At 47.7% G+C, this 17635-nt stretch overlaps 1 protein-coding gene across 1 annotated transcript; it reads left to right on the top strand.

Annotated features, from left to right (window-relative positions):
• Window positions 1-9062: 9062 nt before the first annotated feature.
• Window positions 9063-17212, top strand: LOC139829449 (S-adenosyl-L-methionine-dependent tRNA 4-demethylwyosine synthase TYW1-like). The gene is made up of 4 exons (XM_071816995.1): window positions 9063-9414; window positions 9966-10050; window positions 10837-11031; window positions 15868-17212. The coding sequence occupies exons 1-4, from the start codon at window positions 9389-9391 to the stop codon at window positions 15928-15930; spliced, it is 369 nt and encodes a 122-aa protein (XP_071673096.1). The 5' UTR covers window positions 9063-9388; the 3' UTR covers window positions 15931-17212.
• The last annotated feature ends 423 nt before the right edge of the window (window positions 17213-17635 follow it).

Raw genomic sequence — 17635 nt, 5'->3', positions numbered from 1 at the left:
GGCTGCCCAGGGCAGTGCTGGAGTCACCAGCCCTGGAGGGGAAAGTCTTCTCCAAGCTTTTATAAAGCTGCTAACCGCGAAGTGGTTGAAACCTACCATCTTACAGATTTCTGTTTGGTCATCCGTCACAAATGCTTTAACAAGATCATCTTTCTTTGCCACCTGGCCTTTGAAAATGTTGACAAACACTCTGTGTGTCTGCAGGACCTCATCAAAATCTTTCTCCCTAGAGATTAGGGCACGGTTAGAAAATTTGTGAAGTCAACAATATAAAAAAGAACATGAGTTTTTAGCAAGGAGGAACAACCTGTGCTGCCAACGAGCCTGGAAACTTCTACTCCTGAGATGTAACTCCCCAGGAAAGCGCAGGGCACTGCCCTGTGCCCAAGGGCGCTCCGCGTACCCGGATTCACACAGATCCCACCACCTTCCTGGGCTGGAGAGCCGCGTACCACAAAAGCTCCCCGGCTCCACAGCCAGGCCCCACCTGGGCCTCTCCCCTGCCACAGCTGGGTGCCCACACGGGGCTGCCCCACAAAACTGGGTCATAGAATCACAGAATGTGCTGACTTGGAAGGCACCTACACGGATCACAGAATAGTTTGGCTTGAAAGGGGCCTTCCCAGCTCCCCCAATGCCACCAGGATCACGGAGTCCAACTCCCGTCCCTGCACAGGAAACCCCACAGGTCACCTCGTGTGCCTGAGGACATTGTCCAGTCTCTCCTTGAACACTGCCAGGCTTGGGGCCGTGACACATCCCTGGGAGCCTGTTCAGTGTCCAGCACGTCTGGGTGAAGAACCTTTTCCTCATGTCCCACTGACCCTCCCTGGCACATCTTCTGCCATTCCCCGGGCTCTGTCACTGTCACAGAGAAGAGCTCAGCCCTGCCCCTCCTGCTCCTGCTGAGGAACCTGCAGCCCATGAGCTCTGCCCTCAGTCTGCTCTGCTCCAGCTGAACAAACCCAGGGACTTCAGCCGCTGCTCATCCGGCTTCCCCTCCAAACCTTCACCAGCTTCGCAGCCTCCTCTGGACACGCTGCAGTAGCTTTGTCTCCTTTGTCCCCAGCCTTGCACACAGTGGATGCTCCAGGTGAGGCCGCCCCAGCGCAGAGTAGAGCGGGACAATCACCCCCTGCCCGCCTGGCCGTGCTGTGCTGGGTGCACCAGGACACGGGGCCCTCTTGGCTCCAGGGACACCGGTGGCTCACGTTCAACTTGCCGTCCACCAGAACCCCCGATCCCTCTCCATGGAGCTGCTCTCCAGCAGCTCGTCCCCCAGTCTGCCTGTACAGCCGGGGTTGGCTCAGGTGCAGGATCCGGCACTTGCTCTTGTTGAACTTCATGTGCTTGGTGATTGCCCAGCTCTGCAATTTGTCCCGGTCCCTCTGCAGGGCCCCTCTGCTCTTCAGAGTGTCCAAGGGAGGTCCACACAAGCCCCCCCCAGCCGGGCCCCACACGGGCCTGCGCCCCACACGGGCCTGCGCCCCACACGGGCCTGCGCCCCACACGGGTCGGCCGGCCGGCCTCCCTCCCGCCCTCGGGCAGGCCCCGGGCCGGCACTCACGCTCCGCTGCGCCATCCCATGGCCTTGTTGCGGTAACAGGCGATCCCGAAGCGCTTCCCGGCGCTTTCCCCCTGGTTGGTGGGGGTGAAGACGGACACGGCGGCGGCCGCCGCTGCGCCACGGCCGAGGGGCCGCCTCACGCTGCCTTCCCATTGGTGGCCGCCGCCCCCAGGAGCGCCAGCAAGAACCGTCCGGCGGGAAACGGTGGCCGGAAGGGGCGGGGGTCTGGGGAGCTTGCGGTGTATGGGGGGAGGAATAACCGTGAGGGGCGTGAACCTGTGAGGACTGTGGGGGGTGACCGTAGGGTTTGGGCTAAATAACTCTGAGGGCCAGTGGTAATAACGGGGCGGGGGAAGGGGTGTGTGTGAGGGGCGGAGTAATGACCATGAGAGGAGGGTGGGTGTGGGGGGTTGATAGCGGCGGGGTGAGTGATAACCCCGGAGGCGTGTGTGTGGGGTAATAACTGTGTGTGAAGGTAATAACTGGGCTGGGGGGGCGGGGGGTGTGAGGGAGGGAAGAGTAATAACCCTTGGGGGCAGTAATTGTGGGGAGGGGAGAAGTGTGTGGGGGTAATAACTGGGGGGGCTGTGAGGGGTGGGTGTGGGTAATAACTATGGAGGGGGCAATAACTGTGTGTGTGAATAATAGCCATGGGGGGGTGGGTGATAGCTGTAGGGTGGGGGGTGATAACTGGGGGTGTAATGATGTTGAGGTGGGGAGAGTGTGTGTGTGGGGGGGTAATAACTGGGAGTGTGTGTGTGTGAGGGGGGAAGGGTAATAACCACGGGGCGGGAAAATGTGTGTGTGTGTGTGGGGGGGGTGATATCTGGGGGTATGTGAAGGGGTAATAACTGGGGGGGGTGGTTCTGAGGCAGTTACTGGGGTGTGGGATGTGGGGGTCAGTGTGAGGGGTTTGTATGGGGGGTTAGAGGGGTGGGTGAACACGGGAGGGATGGGCTGGGGGTGCAGGATGGCGCGTGCTGGGGTGGGCACAGGGTGTGGGGTACTTGGGCTGCTGCAGGTTTCTGGAGCCCCCTGGAGGGGTAAAACCCACCCCTGTGGGCTGCCCACATAAACCGGTCGTGCTGGAGGCACAGGATGAGCTGCTGAACGGGCCTGGGAGCCCCTCGGCTCTTTTCTTTTTTGGGGTTCAGTATTAATTGTGGAGGGGTGAGGGGGAAAGAAGCTTTTTTAGCATTAGTAACAGCCCAGGGGAAAAATAAGTTAGCAAAGCTTCCAGCCTCTTGGAAATGCTCGGTTTCTGAGCTCGTCTTACGTCTGCAGAAACAAGATCCAAGAGGACTGTGGATAACAGCAGGAGGGTGTCATCTGCGTTCCTCAGTCCATCAGTGTTGCAAACAAACCTTATTTAAACTCTTAAATGCTTTTTTTTTTTCTGAGCTAGGTAGTGTCGGTGACTGCACAGGTGCACTCCTGGCTGCAGCGTTATGTACCCTGAATTTTTAAGTTGGTTCAGAACAGTGTGGGTTGTTCTGAACCAACCGTCACCCACATGATAGAATTCTGAAAAAGTACTTTGAAGGTTTCCAGGTTTTAGTCTGGCCTTGAAAGTCTGGGTCGAAGCTGTTGTTGTAACCAGTGTGGTGTCTCATGTACACAAGCAAGGGCTGTGTTCGGCAGCAGCCTCTGTGGCAGTGATTTCTCCCCTGACATGGAGCTTTTTAGCTCCAGAGATCTGCCTGTGTCAGGTCCGCGCAAAACTAAGGCCAGCGAACGTTTTGCAAGGACTCTTTACTTTCAGGCACTTGCACAGCACAAAAGTATTTTCTGCCTTTCCTTAGAACAGAACCTGTATGATTATTTTTCTTGTGTGCTTACACTGAATTCATCCTGTAGGAATCTGCTTTCGCTAAATCTGTTATTTATTCCAGATCTAGATGTCTCAATGGATACGTGGAACTTCTTCTATACTTCCCTGGTGTCCTTATGGCTGCACAGACTTTACGTTGATTCTGTTGTTGCTGTTGGTGAGGCGTGGAATGACCTTACAACCCTTGAGGTTATAAGGAAGGTATGTATTTAGGTACGATGCCGGACACACGGGGAATCATTTCACCTAATACGTGTGTAAAATTACAGTAGCTGTGAGCTTGGTTAAATGCAGTAAAGCGTTACATATTCACGGAAGTTTTAGGAACACCTGTACATATTCATAACCTGTCCCCGAGAAGGCGGTTCTTATTGCAATGAGTTCAGGAGACCATTTCCAGAGTCTCCGGCTCCTCCTGGTTGCAGCTGCGCAGTGATCGTGACCCCGGGTCCTCTTCTCTGTACCCGATCACCTTTGGTCCAGTGTGATGAGTTGGTTGGGTCTCAGACTGCTGAGTTGGTTAAAACTGTGTCCAAGTTTCTGTAATCTAGTTCACCCAAGGATGCACCCGAGGATTGTGATCTTTGCAAGGCGTCAGTGAAGTCCTGTTTTTCGTACAATAAGTTACACAGAGTTAAACAAGGCTAGGCAATAGTGATGTGGGTTAAAGGGTTAGCTCTCTAAGTGTCTTTAGTGATGTGGGGTAGGGTTAGTTCCTTAAGTGTCAAGTGTTAATTAGTTAATTGTCAGTTCCCTGTATCATTCCCCCCTTTGCTAAGAGGTTAGTAAATTCTTTTACTAATGTGATGATTGTCTATGTTTTCTCTGGCCGCAGGTAAGAAGGCTACTTCTACCTGAGAAAACCCATCTCTATCCTTCAACAGATTTTTAATGTTAATGCAAAAGTCAGGCTCCTGGTGTTTGTCTTCTGCGCTGCTGAGCTCTTTGGGGGCAGCTGACAGCCATGTGGCTGGTGCTCCGGCAGGAATGGCATCTTCTGGGCTGCGACGGGAGCTTGCGTTCTTTGGCGTGGTGACCCCGCTCACTGCAGCTGTAGCATTTGTCTTCTCTTTCGGGTTTCTTCTTGCTGAGGTAGGAAGTGCCGTTTGGGTTGGTCACCCAGAAGGACCAAAGGGACCAAAAGGTTACCCAGAAGGTCCAGAAGGACCAAAACATGTCAGGGTGGACATAACCTAATTTCTTTGATAGAATTTCAGAAAGGTTTTGGTTAATTACTACAAATGTAAAGCTTTCTTCTGCGGAAGTGGGCAATGTAATATATACACTCTGATGGTTTTGATTCCAAAGCACCAATTTAAAGCGTTCCCCCATGGTTTTATTCAGATCTTGCTCATGGCAATTTTCGTCCCATCCGTGTGCTAGGGTTATGACCGTAAGAAACGGCATTTTCCAGGTTGCGCCTGGGTTACCCTTCGTGGTGCTTTGCAGACTTTCTTCACTCTAGAATGATGGATTCGGGCATTCCGTTCTTTAATCTTGGTAGCAGTGAAGGATGCCAGGAGGACTTGAAATGGGCTTCCTGTTGTGATTCCAAAGTCCTTTTCTGCAAGAGACTTCACAGACACATAATCGCCCAATTGGATGTTATGTACTGGCCCATCCAGACCCCTACTCCAAGTTCCAAACACTCTTCCCAATTTTGTTAAGTTGTTTACGCAATATAACCATATAAAAAGTCATAATTTCATCCCCTTCTTGTGCAGACATCCCCTTCTGTACACTATAGGGTCTCCCATCCAGGATTTCAAAAGGATTTAACCCTTCTTTGCCCTTGGCCTTGTTCATATGCAAGAGGGACAAAGGTGAAGATTGAGACCAAGCCAAATTTGCCTCCTGCCCCAGATTTACAATTTGTTGTTCAATTAGATGACTCACTTCATCTTTTTTTTTTTCTTTCTACCTGGCCACTGGAGGAAGAATGATAAGGTGTATGTAGTTGCCAGTCTATTCTCAAGTGCTGACTGATTTGCTGTACAATTTTTGATTTAAAATGTGGCCCTTTATCAGAGGATATATCAGCTGGAACACCAAGCCTTGGTATTGTTTCTTGTGCTCATGTTTTAGTTACCTCCCGAGCTTTTGCTGTTCTGGTAGGGAGTGCTTCTGGCCAACCTGAAAAGGTATCAGTTAGTACCAACCAATATCAGCACCCCCCTTTTCTTGGGAGTTCCGAAAAATCAATTTACCATTATTGCCCAGGTCCGTTTCCTTTCCCAATTTGACCCATTTCTAGCTTAGGTATATTCTTAGGATTAGTCTGGAGGCAAAGAGCGCGTTGCTGTGTCACCTGTCTTACAGTAGTGTACCAATTTGTAGTTACTATTTTTGATCAAATGTTCGTATAATGTTTCTGCTACTAAAGGGCAAACTAAATAGGAGGTAACAATAAGTTTTCTCTTGTGGGGCGTGAGCCCACCCTTCCTCATGATATGATTCCTCTAAATCTATACTAAGTTTCTGGTCTTCCTTAGTATATTCTGGCTTACCTTCTGAAATAACCTGCCCGTCGGGGACTAGGGCACTTTCCACTTTTACCTTTTGCTTAGGCACCAGTTTTGCCTCCCTGTCCACCAGCTCATTTCCTTTTTTCCAATTCCGAGCTCGCTTTCTGGTGCGCCTGGATATGCATGATTGCCACCTTCTTAGGAAGTTGAGCTGCCGATATTTCTCCTGCACGTTTGATATGTGTGCCTTGAGAGTTCAAGAGTCCTTCTTCTTTCCAAATTGTTCCGTGCACGACCCTGAAAGCATACTTAGAGTCCATATAAACGTTCACAGTTTTACCTTCGGCTAGTTCCAGAGCACAGGTAAGGGCGATTATTTCTGCCTTTTGTGCTGAAGTACTTTCAGACAGAGGCCCAGATTCCATCACTTCATGGCTAGTAGTTATAGCATAACCAGCGTGCCTTTCACCGTTCAGGATATTGCTGCTTTCGTCCGTAAGGCAGTTCTCAGTGTTCTCCATAATCCTATGTCCTTTAGATCTGCTTGGCTGGATTATGTTGTTTCAATGGTTTCCAGGCAATTATGATGAACTGGTTTTCCAATGTTGTCACTGAGGAAAGAAGCTGGCTTGACAGTGTTAGTGAGGATGATTTAGCTTGATATTTGAGAAATCTTTGTGGGGAAAGCCAACGTCCCCCTTTTTCTTTTAGAACTGTAGGCACCGTGTGGGATACCAGCACAACCATTTTCTGACCCCTGGTAAATTTCCGGGCCTCCTGTATGTTCAGTACCGCTGCAGCAACTGCCCGCGGGCATCCCGGCCACCCTTTTGCAGTTGCATCTAATTGTCTGGAGAAATAGGCCGCTGCTCGTCGGTACGGGCCAAGATCCTGTGCCAGTGTACCCAAGGCTATTCCCTGCTTCTCGTGAGAGAATAGAAAAAATGGTTTACTCACACCTGGGAGTCCTAGAGCAGGCGCTGTCAAAGCCTTACCAAGTTCTTCAAAGGCTCGTGTAGCTCCTTTATTCCATTGCAGGTGTTCCTGATCTGTGGCTGCTGGCACATACAGTGGCTTGACAAACAATCCATAATTATAAATCCACAACCGGCACCACTCTGTCATGCCCAAGAAGGGTCCGTAATTCTTTTACAGTTTGAGGCTTTGATGTTTGGCATACGGCCTCCTTTCGAGCCTGGCCCAGGGTCCTCTGCCCTACGCTGATTTCATAGCCCAAATGAGTTACTCATGAGTTGCTGTATCATCTGGGCTGTCTTCTGTGATACCTGGTATCCTTGGAGCCCCCAAAGTTCAATAAGCTTACAGTTCAGGTTATGCATGTCTTCTGTGTCCTGGTAGCGATCATCCACATATTGTTGCATCTGTCCTTCATCAGATGGGGCTTCCCAAGATTCAAGATCTTTAGCGAGCTGATTTCCTAGTACTGTTGGGCTGTTTTTAAATCCTTGTGGCAACACCATCCAGGTGAGCTGGGTTTTACATAAATATTGTCTGGCTGGCTTCACGGAGAGAGAGGCAAAAAGGCATCTTTCAAATCTAAAACAGTAAGCCAAATCAAATTAGAGTTAATACAGTCAGAAAGGTGTTTGCTACCACTGGGTAGAGGTCCTTTATTATTCTGTTTATAACCTGACTTGTATTAATTTCTCTATTACTGGCCAAATTCCTTCTCCCAAAAAGGTTGGAAGGAATTGGACATATATAGAAATTTATCAATACCTACTTGTTTACCCAATTTGTATTTCAAAGGTTCACAAAAATATGCCCGTTCACTTTGGCCAGTGACTCCCTTTACCTACTATGTAATTGTTACTTGTTGTCAATCCACCAAAAATTCCACTTGTTTCTGTTCATTCCAGGTTCCCATCAGTCTTTTTCAAAACTTGCTACTGTCTGTTTCTCTCTCTGCCTACTTCCTCTGTACCTTCCCCAACGTTCATTTTCCCAACATATATACTGACCTCTCTCTAAAGGCTTTCAAAGCCTTCCAACCTCTTCAGTTCCATACTTACTTATCCTTTCAAGAATCTTCCTTGTCCCTGTTACTGAATACTCTCCAAGCTTCATCTAACAACCTTTCCAAATTTCTACTTTCTGTTGCCCTCAGTTTCTACAACTTCTCCAGGGGAGAAGGTCAATTCCCTGTATCATTGGGATCAGCATTTGGATCATCGTTCAGTTCCTCACCACCAAAACCAGAAAGAAGGCAAGGGAAGATGGAAGTGCTTTTGTCCAAGAAGGCCCCGAAATCTGCGTGTGGAGGCGAGTGGCTGCCGGGTGACGGTCCCCACTGGTGCAGTGACACGTGCTGCCCCACTGTGGGCCCCCCCGTGGGTCACTGCGGAGCCCAGGTGTGGTCGTGTAGGAAACGATCACCTTGCCAATAGAACAGGCCCAGGCAGGATCTCTCAGCAAAGCACATTTTGTTAATGATTTTGCAAGACCGGGTGTTCTCCCTAAAGGCAGGCACGCATAATAGGGCAAAAAGCCCCCGTTTATATCCCCCCAAACCCTGGGTGCAATTTCCCTCCCCTGTTGCCCACTGGTCGGTTCTTCAGGGTTTACAGAGCACCCGACACCTGCCTCAGTTTACGTATTTCATTCATCTAATCCGAACAACACCCTTTCCCTTATTGATCTATTTAAAAATGGGTTCCTGGCTCTTTGGCCGTCCTTCCCTCTAGATTAACTTGTAAATACAGGTGTCAGTTTGCATTCTGGGATTAGTTTGAAGAGATTTTGTTTTACATTCAGGATTCACAGTCTGATGTGTCTCGGTCCCTTCCCTCGCTGGGGTCAGGTGCCAGCTCCCCAGTTTTGTGAAAACAACGTTTCTTCCTTGAACGTTCCTTACAGTTCAGTGCACCTGAGGGTTATAATCCGCAGCCTGGACGGTCTCATGTTTGTGGGTGACTCGGTGCCCTCGTTGCTCTGATGTTGGAGCAGCTCTCTGCTGAACGCTTCTCCCGTCGTTACTGAGAGATCGTGTCAGCCTGGGTTGCTCTGTCACTGCAAATCAATCACTCTACTTGTGCTGGAGTTCTCGGGTTCCTCTTTCCATTGATGTTACTGATGAGGTTGGGCTGGTTTTAGGACGGGAGTGGGATTAGGCTGTTCAGGATGGTAAAAGCTCCTTGCGCAGGTGAGCAAAGTTCTGCTGCGCGAGTTGGGAGGTTCCTGCGTTCAGCTGGATCCGGCTGCGTGTGACCTGAGTTTATTGGAGCGTGGCCTAGTTCAGAGACGTGGTTGTGTCTTTCTCTGGGTGTGAGAAGCTAAAATGCTTTGATAGCCTCATTTAATTAGTGCTGAGAGTCTGTTCACAGGATAGGTGTTTTAAGTGGTTTTGGGAGAATGGGGTTAACATCACTTTGAAAAGGGATTGAATGAGAAGTGGTGCTTGTTTCTTAGGGTGAAAAATCCAATGGGAATCCAGCTTCTTCTGAAGGAATAGAAGACAAACTCGTAAATGGATCAGCCACCCTGGAGGCAAAGTAAAGATTTTCTATGGGTCTCAGACTGGCACAGCAAAGGTATCAGTTACTTTTTTTTTTCCCCACCTACGTGAAGTAATTTGAAATATTGAGACTCAAGTCTGTTGCTTGCCTTAGAAGTATTGCACAGTGTAAACATCAGAAAGTTCATTAGCTCATGAGAAGTCATTGCCCAACATGAAAGATAACGTAAAATTATGTAAAAATAACATTTTTTTCTACTTGCTTTAAATGGCGCATGCAGTAGAGACATTGATGATGAAGTTTAAAGTTTACTCTTGCCGTACCCGTAGTTGCGAGCGGGTCTTCTCAGAGACAAGTACTGGTTTAGGTGCTTTTGAAAAAAATGGTGTGTGTAAATGTGAAATCATTAGTCATTAAAATTCATGTCACTCTCTTCTTGCAGCCAATATACTTGATTTTTTTTTTCTTAACATGAGGAATTCTAGGTCCAGTGTCCAGTTCTCGGATGTCTTTGTTCTTTCTGTTGTGGGAGGTGTCTTGTGACTGGGCGTGTGGGGGGTTGTTTGGTCGCTACCATGCTTGGGTTGAAGCAATTGATAAATTCCTATTTTTTTTTTTTTTTGGAGGTTTGCCAGAGGTCTGGCTGAAGCCGTTATTTCACTTTGTTTGCCTGTGGAAGTCATCAGCATGGGAGATTATGATCCAGAGGAGGTAAGTACCTTATAAATATGACTAATAAAGAAAAGCTTTTCCTTGTGTTGCGAAGGCTCTTTTCCCCTTGTATTTCTCTCCTATTATTCTGGAAATTCCCATGCTGTGTGTTAAAAATCGCTTCCCTTCTGTATAAGTGTAGCCCATCAACCCTCAGCAGAAAACACCTAAATTTTGAATATTCCTAGGAGAGGATTGCCTAGAGTATTTTGATGGTGACAGTGACTTGGTATGAGCTGGTTCTGTAACTCAGGTGTGAGTTCAGTGAGAGCGGTTGCACCAGGTCCCTCTGTTCTGTCTCTGTATCCCCAGGGAAGGGTTCAAAGCCAGAACAAGCAGATGGTGACAATTTGCAGCCTTCACAGGCTCATAAGCTAAAAACTCCTTGCTGGTCATATTTAGATGGAGTAATCCTTGAGGCATTTTTCTTCTGTGAATATTGATAGTTGTTTTTTTGAATCAGTGAGAAACTTGATTGCTGCAAGAGTCTGCTCAAGAAGCTGTCGATTGGGGTGGGGAAGGGAGATGTTCTGTTCTCTTGTACCACCTCTGTGAAGCAGCAGACAGACAGTTTGATCTCTCCTGGCTAATTTAAGGCGTCTCTGCAGGGGGGATGGCCGTTCGCCACTGTTGGGGTTATCACCTGCAGCATCCCACACCAAAATCCCACTTAGAAAAAACCTCATCTTTTAACTTCTTCCAACTCCCCATGTGTTCCAGTTGTCTTACTAATGGGAAGCGTTCTGAGAAATGCACCGATCTCTTCTATTCTCTTGATATTATTAGACAACCGGCAGGAACGTTTGTGTGTTCTTGGTAGCTACGTACACTGACGGGCAGCCAACCGAGAGTGCAGCGTGGTTCTGCAAGGGGTTAGAAGAGGCAGCGCGTGACTTTCGCTTTGGGAAAACGTATCTGAAAGGCCTGAGATACGCTGTGTTTGGCTTGGGAAATGCGGTTTATGTCGATCATTACAACACTGTAAGTATCTGCTCTGCACCTTTCTGAAGTTTCTGCTCCGCTGAAAGGCTGAGCTTCCCAAAATGCTCCAAAACTGAATGATAACTGGTAGCTTGTGTGAGATTTGCAGCCTTTGTGTGGACTGGGTTTAGGGCACAGGCAGTGCAGTTTTGAAGCAAGTGTGCTGCCCCTTGAAATGGGAAAGGAGGTTGTTAGCCAATCTTGCAGCCTGAGAAAATGCTGATTCCCTTTCCATCAGTGTTCAGTCTTGCATAAAAATACAAATACAGCACAAACTAAGTGCCTGCAAGCAACACAGAGCTGGAGAGAGGCTGATGGTTCAGGTATTTGGCTGGGTTCTATTTGCAGTGCTTCCATTTTGCTGTGTGAACGCTTTAGTAATTTAATCTGTTCAGGTAGGTGTCAGGAACTAAAATGCAGATAGAAGCACTTTTCATATTAGTGTCTCCTGTGGTGATTAGTAGGTACAGCCTAACACGTTCTTATTTGTTTCTGCAGTTGCTTGTAGCTGCTTGAAACAGTTCCTGCTGGGCTCAAAGTTTGGGTGGTGGGTTTTTTGTGTGGTTTTCTTTTTCCCAGGAAGTACATTTAAATCTTTCTTCAGCCTTAGAGGGAGGCTCAAGCTGCTGTTCTCATAGGAAAGATGACTGGGGGAAAAAAAGGCACTCAACCAAAACCAAAATGGGCCCAAACAAACAAAACAACCAAAAAAAAAAACCAAACTAAAACCAAGAGCAGCAAAAACCCCAAACAAACCCCCAGTGTGACTCCACAGATATTCCTTCAGTGTCCTCTTATTTTATGGGTACAAAAATATTGATTGTCTTTTAGACTTCCCTGCTGCTGTAAAGTCAGCACAGACCTGTGCTCTGGTGGGTTGTTCACCATCGTTAGTTTTAACCGCTCCTTGATTTGCCAAATGATTTATTGGGAGCGATAGCTGGATATGAGGCTGGGCTGTGGTGGGCGCTGGAGGAACCCAGATGTCCTTTCGTGGGGAGAGTAGATGGGTGTGAGGGGAAAGCCCAGGGTCCCGTTGCTCTGGCCCTGGCAGGGGAGCTGGGACCGGGAAACTGGTTCTTCTGTGACACAACCTGTTCTCGAGTCCCATCCTGTGGTTTTATTTGGATTTTTCTTTTCTGCTTGCTTTGCAGCCCAAACGTGAACTGCGTGCGCTCTTGTGTCTTCCCAACCTCCCCGTGGGGACCCTTTGAGGGGATTTTGTCTTGCTGGTCTTTTTCTTGGGTGCAGTGTCCAAGAGCAGTTGGAAGATGGTTTTTGGAGGTGGCTGGTTAGTTCTGTTTTCTTAGGATTGTTCTGGCGGATGGTGATGGGTTTTAAATCTAAAATCTCTTGGCAAAAGTTTGGCCTCAAACTTCAGGTAAGGGCAGAGAACTCATCAGTCAAGTGTGATACAGATGATAGTGATGTCCTCACACTATCTATGGAGTATCTCTCATTTATTTTATATGGATAGTGGTGATACACTTCAATAATCATTGTAGATTCTGTTCTGCAAATAAGGAAATATGTGACATCTTCATAGGTCTTCCGAATTCTTCTGTGGGCAATCTAACAGCACAGGTGCGTGACACAGCTGCTGTTAATGGACAAAATGGCCTGAGAAGATGATCTGCCAGTGTCTATTAGTTTCAGAATGCTTTTATTATAGCAATAGGTATTTTTCATTCAAATTAGTTGCTAAAAGAGTAACAGTTCCTCCAGAATCTAATTCAAGAATTCAAGGGAGCAGCCTGGGATGGCGAAGCCAATGTAGGAATTAGTGAATCTACTTGGGCTGAGGGACGGATGTCTCTTCTCCATCTCACCTGGGTGAGAGGAGCTCTCAAGAACTTGCAGGTAGATTTGGGGGAGGGATTGAAATGGGATGAGCTGCCGTGTGGTCGATACCCATGGCCTCACTTCCGTAAGACACGGTTTGCCGTGGTTGCCACTAGTGGAGGTCACCAATGTGAGATCTTCATGGCAGATGTTTTGCGACAGGCTCAGCAAGCGTTCTGACTTACCACGGGGCTTATTGTGAAAGGTCCAGGATTTTGGTTTTTCTTCAGTACTAGCTGATGGAGGTGAAAGTATCATCTAGATCTTTTACTTAGGTGACACATCTTACCGTCTTTGGTGGAGCAATTTGAATCCCAGAATGTCCAGTAAGAGGAAGATTGATGTGGAAGGAAGGCGATTTATTGATAGATGGGAAAGCAAATACATGTTTGTGTTTCAGGGAGGAAAAGCCAGTATGTCTTTTGTGTTACGAGACAGAGTCGGCGATAAAGGAGCACGATGCACATAACAAACACAAGCCCTGTGGGCCAAATCCTCAAATTACATTCGGCCCTTTGAATGCAACTGCGGGGCTGCTGTGGCCTCCGGTGAAAATGTTCGACACCCCATCATAGGCTTAGTTTGACAAGAAATTATGCGCTTATGTATTGGAAATTTTTGTTATTCCTGTTGTCCCCTGCTGCAAAGCAGAAGGGGCTCTTGGATTAAAATGGGCATCTGGGTTTAGGCAAAAAGCCAGATCCTAACAATCTTTTAGCTCTTTTCTGCTCAGCTGGTGAGGTTGGTATTTCTTACAGCTCCTGGCATTCCCAGCCCTGAACTCTGCCAGTCTCGTTTTCTTGACACCAGGTTCGGCTTGGCTTGCCTGCTGAAGCAGCTGCATTTTTCACTGACCTTAGCAGGCTTTTACTACGTGTTAAAAATGTCCAAGGTGTTCTTAGTTTCCTGTATGACGAGAAGGATCTGAAGCAGCATCACGGAAAGACCAAGCTTTCCATCCATTTTGCGACTGCAGTATTTTTGCGTGTCAAGTAGAGCCCTGTAATATCCCCTCTCATGTTCTCACTCCTGCTTTCAGTTCACGGAAGCAAACCCTTCCACAAATCTCAAGCCTTTTATACTTTTCAACAGCGCTTTCTTTTCTTTTAAGGGAAAGAGGAAGCCTAAAGAATAGCTCTTGGTGGCCTTTCAAGGGTTTCTCAAAGACTGAGCAGCCCTAGGAATGAAACTGGAGTTTTCTCCTGTCGCACTTGGGCAAACTGAAAAATTCCGCTGCCCGGATTCCACTTCTATTCTGGTATAAAACGCTGAAATAATTTGAACAGGTTCCTTTCACCAACAGTGACATTTTCTCGCTTTAGTCAGAACATTCTTTTGGGTGGTGGCTCAAGTGCAGCAATTGTGTTCCAGCCAATGCTCCTGAAGTCGGTGGTGATGGATTTGCCGCTGTGTCTGACCTTCGGCTCCGGCACACTCCTGTAAAACAGCGGGAAACTGGGACGTTTTTTCCCCCTGTAAAGATCTCCTGCTGTGAAGCTCCCTTTTCTGCACCGAAATGTTTCAGCTTTAACAGACAATCATTGCTTCCAACCCCAGGGCTTTTGTGGAGGTTGCTTGGTAGACCCACACTGATTTGCCAGCTGTGTATTTCCCTCCTCAGAAGAAAAGCCCTCTGGAGGTCGTTGAGGAGTTTGTGAAGCACAATGTGACATCAGATGGGCTATAACCGAGCTCATGGTGGCTGCATTTTTGGAGGAGGATGGCTGAGTCTTTCTTGTGACTTCTGGGCATTTTTCAACCACTGCTCTACTTCATTCCTTTGTAATTATGCCTTTTTGTGTATGCTTTCCAAGCCTTTTCTTGCAATGAGTTTTTGGTGGTGTAGAGATCTGTGCCGGAAGGTGTCTTTGGGTTTTCTTCTGGACTTTTTGCCATGTTGGGATGCTCAGCAACCTGGTCCAGTGGAAGGTGTCCCTGCCCATGGCTGGGGGGTGGACACTAGGTGATTTTTAAGGTCCCTTCCATCCCAAACCACTTCACGAGGGACCTGGGGGGGTTCAGCTGGAGAACAGGAGCTGAGGGGAGACCTTCTGATCTCTGAACTGCCTGAAAGGAGCTTGGAGGCAGGGGGGTCGGGCTCTGCTCCCCAGGAACAAGCGCCAGGAGCAGAGGAAACGGCCTCAAGTTGCACCGGGGAGGCTGAGGTTGGATGTGGGGAACAATTTCTTCCCCAAAGGGCTGTGGGGCATTGGAGCAGGCTGCCCAGGGCAGTGCTGGAGTCACCATCCCTGGAGGGGTTTAAAAGGTGTTTAAATGAGGTTCTCAGGGACATGGGGCAGTGCCAGGCGTGGGTTATGGTTGGACTCCCTGATCTTGAGGGGCTTTTCCAACCAAAATGATTCTATGACTATTGACCTGCTGCAGGTGAAATGGGTTTTCAGCTGCTGGATTTTCCATATGCACTGCAGCTGCCTGTCTTCTCAGATCTCTACTGAGGAGGAAGACTTAAAGGTTAATTTTGACACTCATCTCAAGTCTCACATCATGCACACCTTAAGCTTGATGTAAAGCAGAACTGAAGCTTTCTCTGCTTGTTGTTTCTTTTTTAGACCCTGTGGTTGGGGTGTTACAGCCTCTGTGTGGCTGTGAGCTGTGCTGGTCATTTGATTTGGTGCAGGGAGACAGGAATTCCATACCCACGCTCCTCTCTACTGGTTGCATGTCAGCACAGCTTACTAATCCTCCAGCCAGGACTAGCTGTACGCTTTCTGCTTTAAACCACGTTTGCAGATTCTTAGTCACGCAAGACTGAATGTAGAACTGCAGGGACCAGTGACTGGGTAGGATAAACGTTACCTTCTATTAGCAGGTACCACCTGTGCCATTGGAGACGTATGAAGTGATAGTCTGGATCTACTGTTGGCAAAATGTTTTTAATACAAATGTCATGCCTCACCGTTCTTGTCTCGTGTGCACAAAGTTGCAGATAAGGCGGCTGCAATTCTTTTTCTTTTTCTGGATCTCTTCTTTTAGGCTTTTGACACTTGTGGATTCTGCCAATGTTTCCGACCGCTGCAGCTCCCCCAAGATCTCTGAGGAAGAGTCCGAGGAGCCTGTTTGTTCTCTGTGCATCACTTTGGCAAGAAATGCTGCAGTTCAGCCACTTTCCTGGGAACTGGGTATCGTTGTGTTTGCCTGGTTGTGACTGACACATTTTGGCCCCGTGCCAGCCGGCACGTGCGGAGCCAGCATCCAAACAGACTCAGAAAATTGGGGGTATTTGTAAAAAATGTGGCTTGACTCTGCACTGGAGCCCTTCCCCCTCATTCCTGGAAGTGCTACAGCCCTGATAGATGCCAAACAGATGCAGATTTAGCACGTGGCAGCTTTTTTGGAGGGCAGGAAAAGCAGATAATTCGTTGGTGTGGTTCCCTGCAAGGCAGCGATTGTGCAGCGTTGAGCTCCTGAGGCTGCTGCATCGGGAGCAAAGGGGAGACAAAACCCGCTTTAGTTACTGCAACATCGCTAAGTCCTAATTCTCCCTAGAAAAATAGACTGAAAAGATCCATTATTGCTCTCAGCTGGTCTTGCTGCGTTTGTAGTGTCTCTTTAGCTTAATTGTCTGTATAGAAATGTGCGAGTGACCAAATGTTTTAATCAATTAGAGCAAGTGTGGGGACTGGGGGTTTCTGGCACTGCTATGGCGCAGTCACCAGGCAAACCTGATTTGATTGTGTTTTCTGGCTGAGTGTCTAAAGCCCAATCAATTATTGCAGAGAGATGGAACAGCTAAATAAGACTTAAATTAATAGGGTTTATTATTTTTGCGCCTGAGGAGGCGGCAAACCAGACAGAGTGAGATATCCTGTAAAGAAATTGGTTCATATTTCTTCTTCTGTAACTTTCTGGTGTTTATACCTGTACTTGGATGTTCAGCTCTAACTTACAGGCAACAGCTGAAGTTCTGTTCGGATGAGCTGAATAAGTGTGTGGCCAAAAGCCAGCAATCACAGTAAGCCCTGCAAAATGAAGAGATGAGTAACAGGAGGGCTAATTAAAGAGGTCTTTTAAAAAAAAATGAAGAAGAAACTGAAAACATAGATTAAAACAAAAGTTTCTTCTCATTAAGTAACTTGACTCAAGGGCCTAAATTCTTCAGGGAAATATAAATTTTATGATATTAAAGGAGTGGACACTGCAGGTTTGTGAAACTCAGGACCTGAGCCTGAAAGTTCAGAGTCTCTGTCCATCTCCAGCCACCAGTCCTTGTTCTGCTGAGTTAATAATCTCTTCTCCCAGTGTTTCAATCTGCTTATTTTTTGTTTCCAGAATTAATACATTGTGACCCAAGCTTCCTTGTTTCCTTCCGATTAGATTATTTGCTGGTTTCTTGACCTTTGGGCCTGCCTGTCTTCCAGGAGCTCTTGAAATAACCCTCTAGATGGGGTGAGGGACAGGACATGAGAGAATACACCTAATTCATGCCCCTGTGAATGGTAAAAGTGAAGTCTTGGTGCCTTTCTGTGCTGCTCTGCCAGCACTGTAACAACCTGAGGCTTTTCTAGGAGGAAATGTGAAGGTGGTCGGTGGGGTGAGATGGGTGCGGACCCTGGTGAGCGGCTCAGCCGGGTGTGTATGTGTGTGGGTTTAACCATCCAAGTGAAAACATTGCATTTAGATTAAATATCTCTGACCTGTCCTCTCCCTACTCCTGTCTGGGCTCTTCCTTGTTAGCCCTTTTGGATGTCCTTTGTTAGTTTTATCTGATTTTCTGCCTTGACCTTTCTGATTATGACCCTGT

This window comes from Patagioenas fasciata, chromosome 19, assembly GCF_037038585.1.
Source record: "Patagioenas fasciata isolate bPatFas1 chromosome 19, bPatFas1.hap1, whole genome shotgun sequence".
In the NCBI taxonomy this organism is placed as follows: domain Eukaryota; kingdom Metazoa; phylum Chordata; class Aves; order Columbiformes; family Columbidae; genus Patagioenas; species Patagioenas fasciata.
This window is presented reverse-complemented; position numbering and strand designations above follow the sequence as displayed.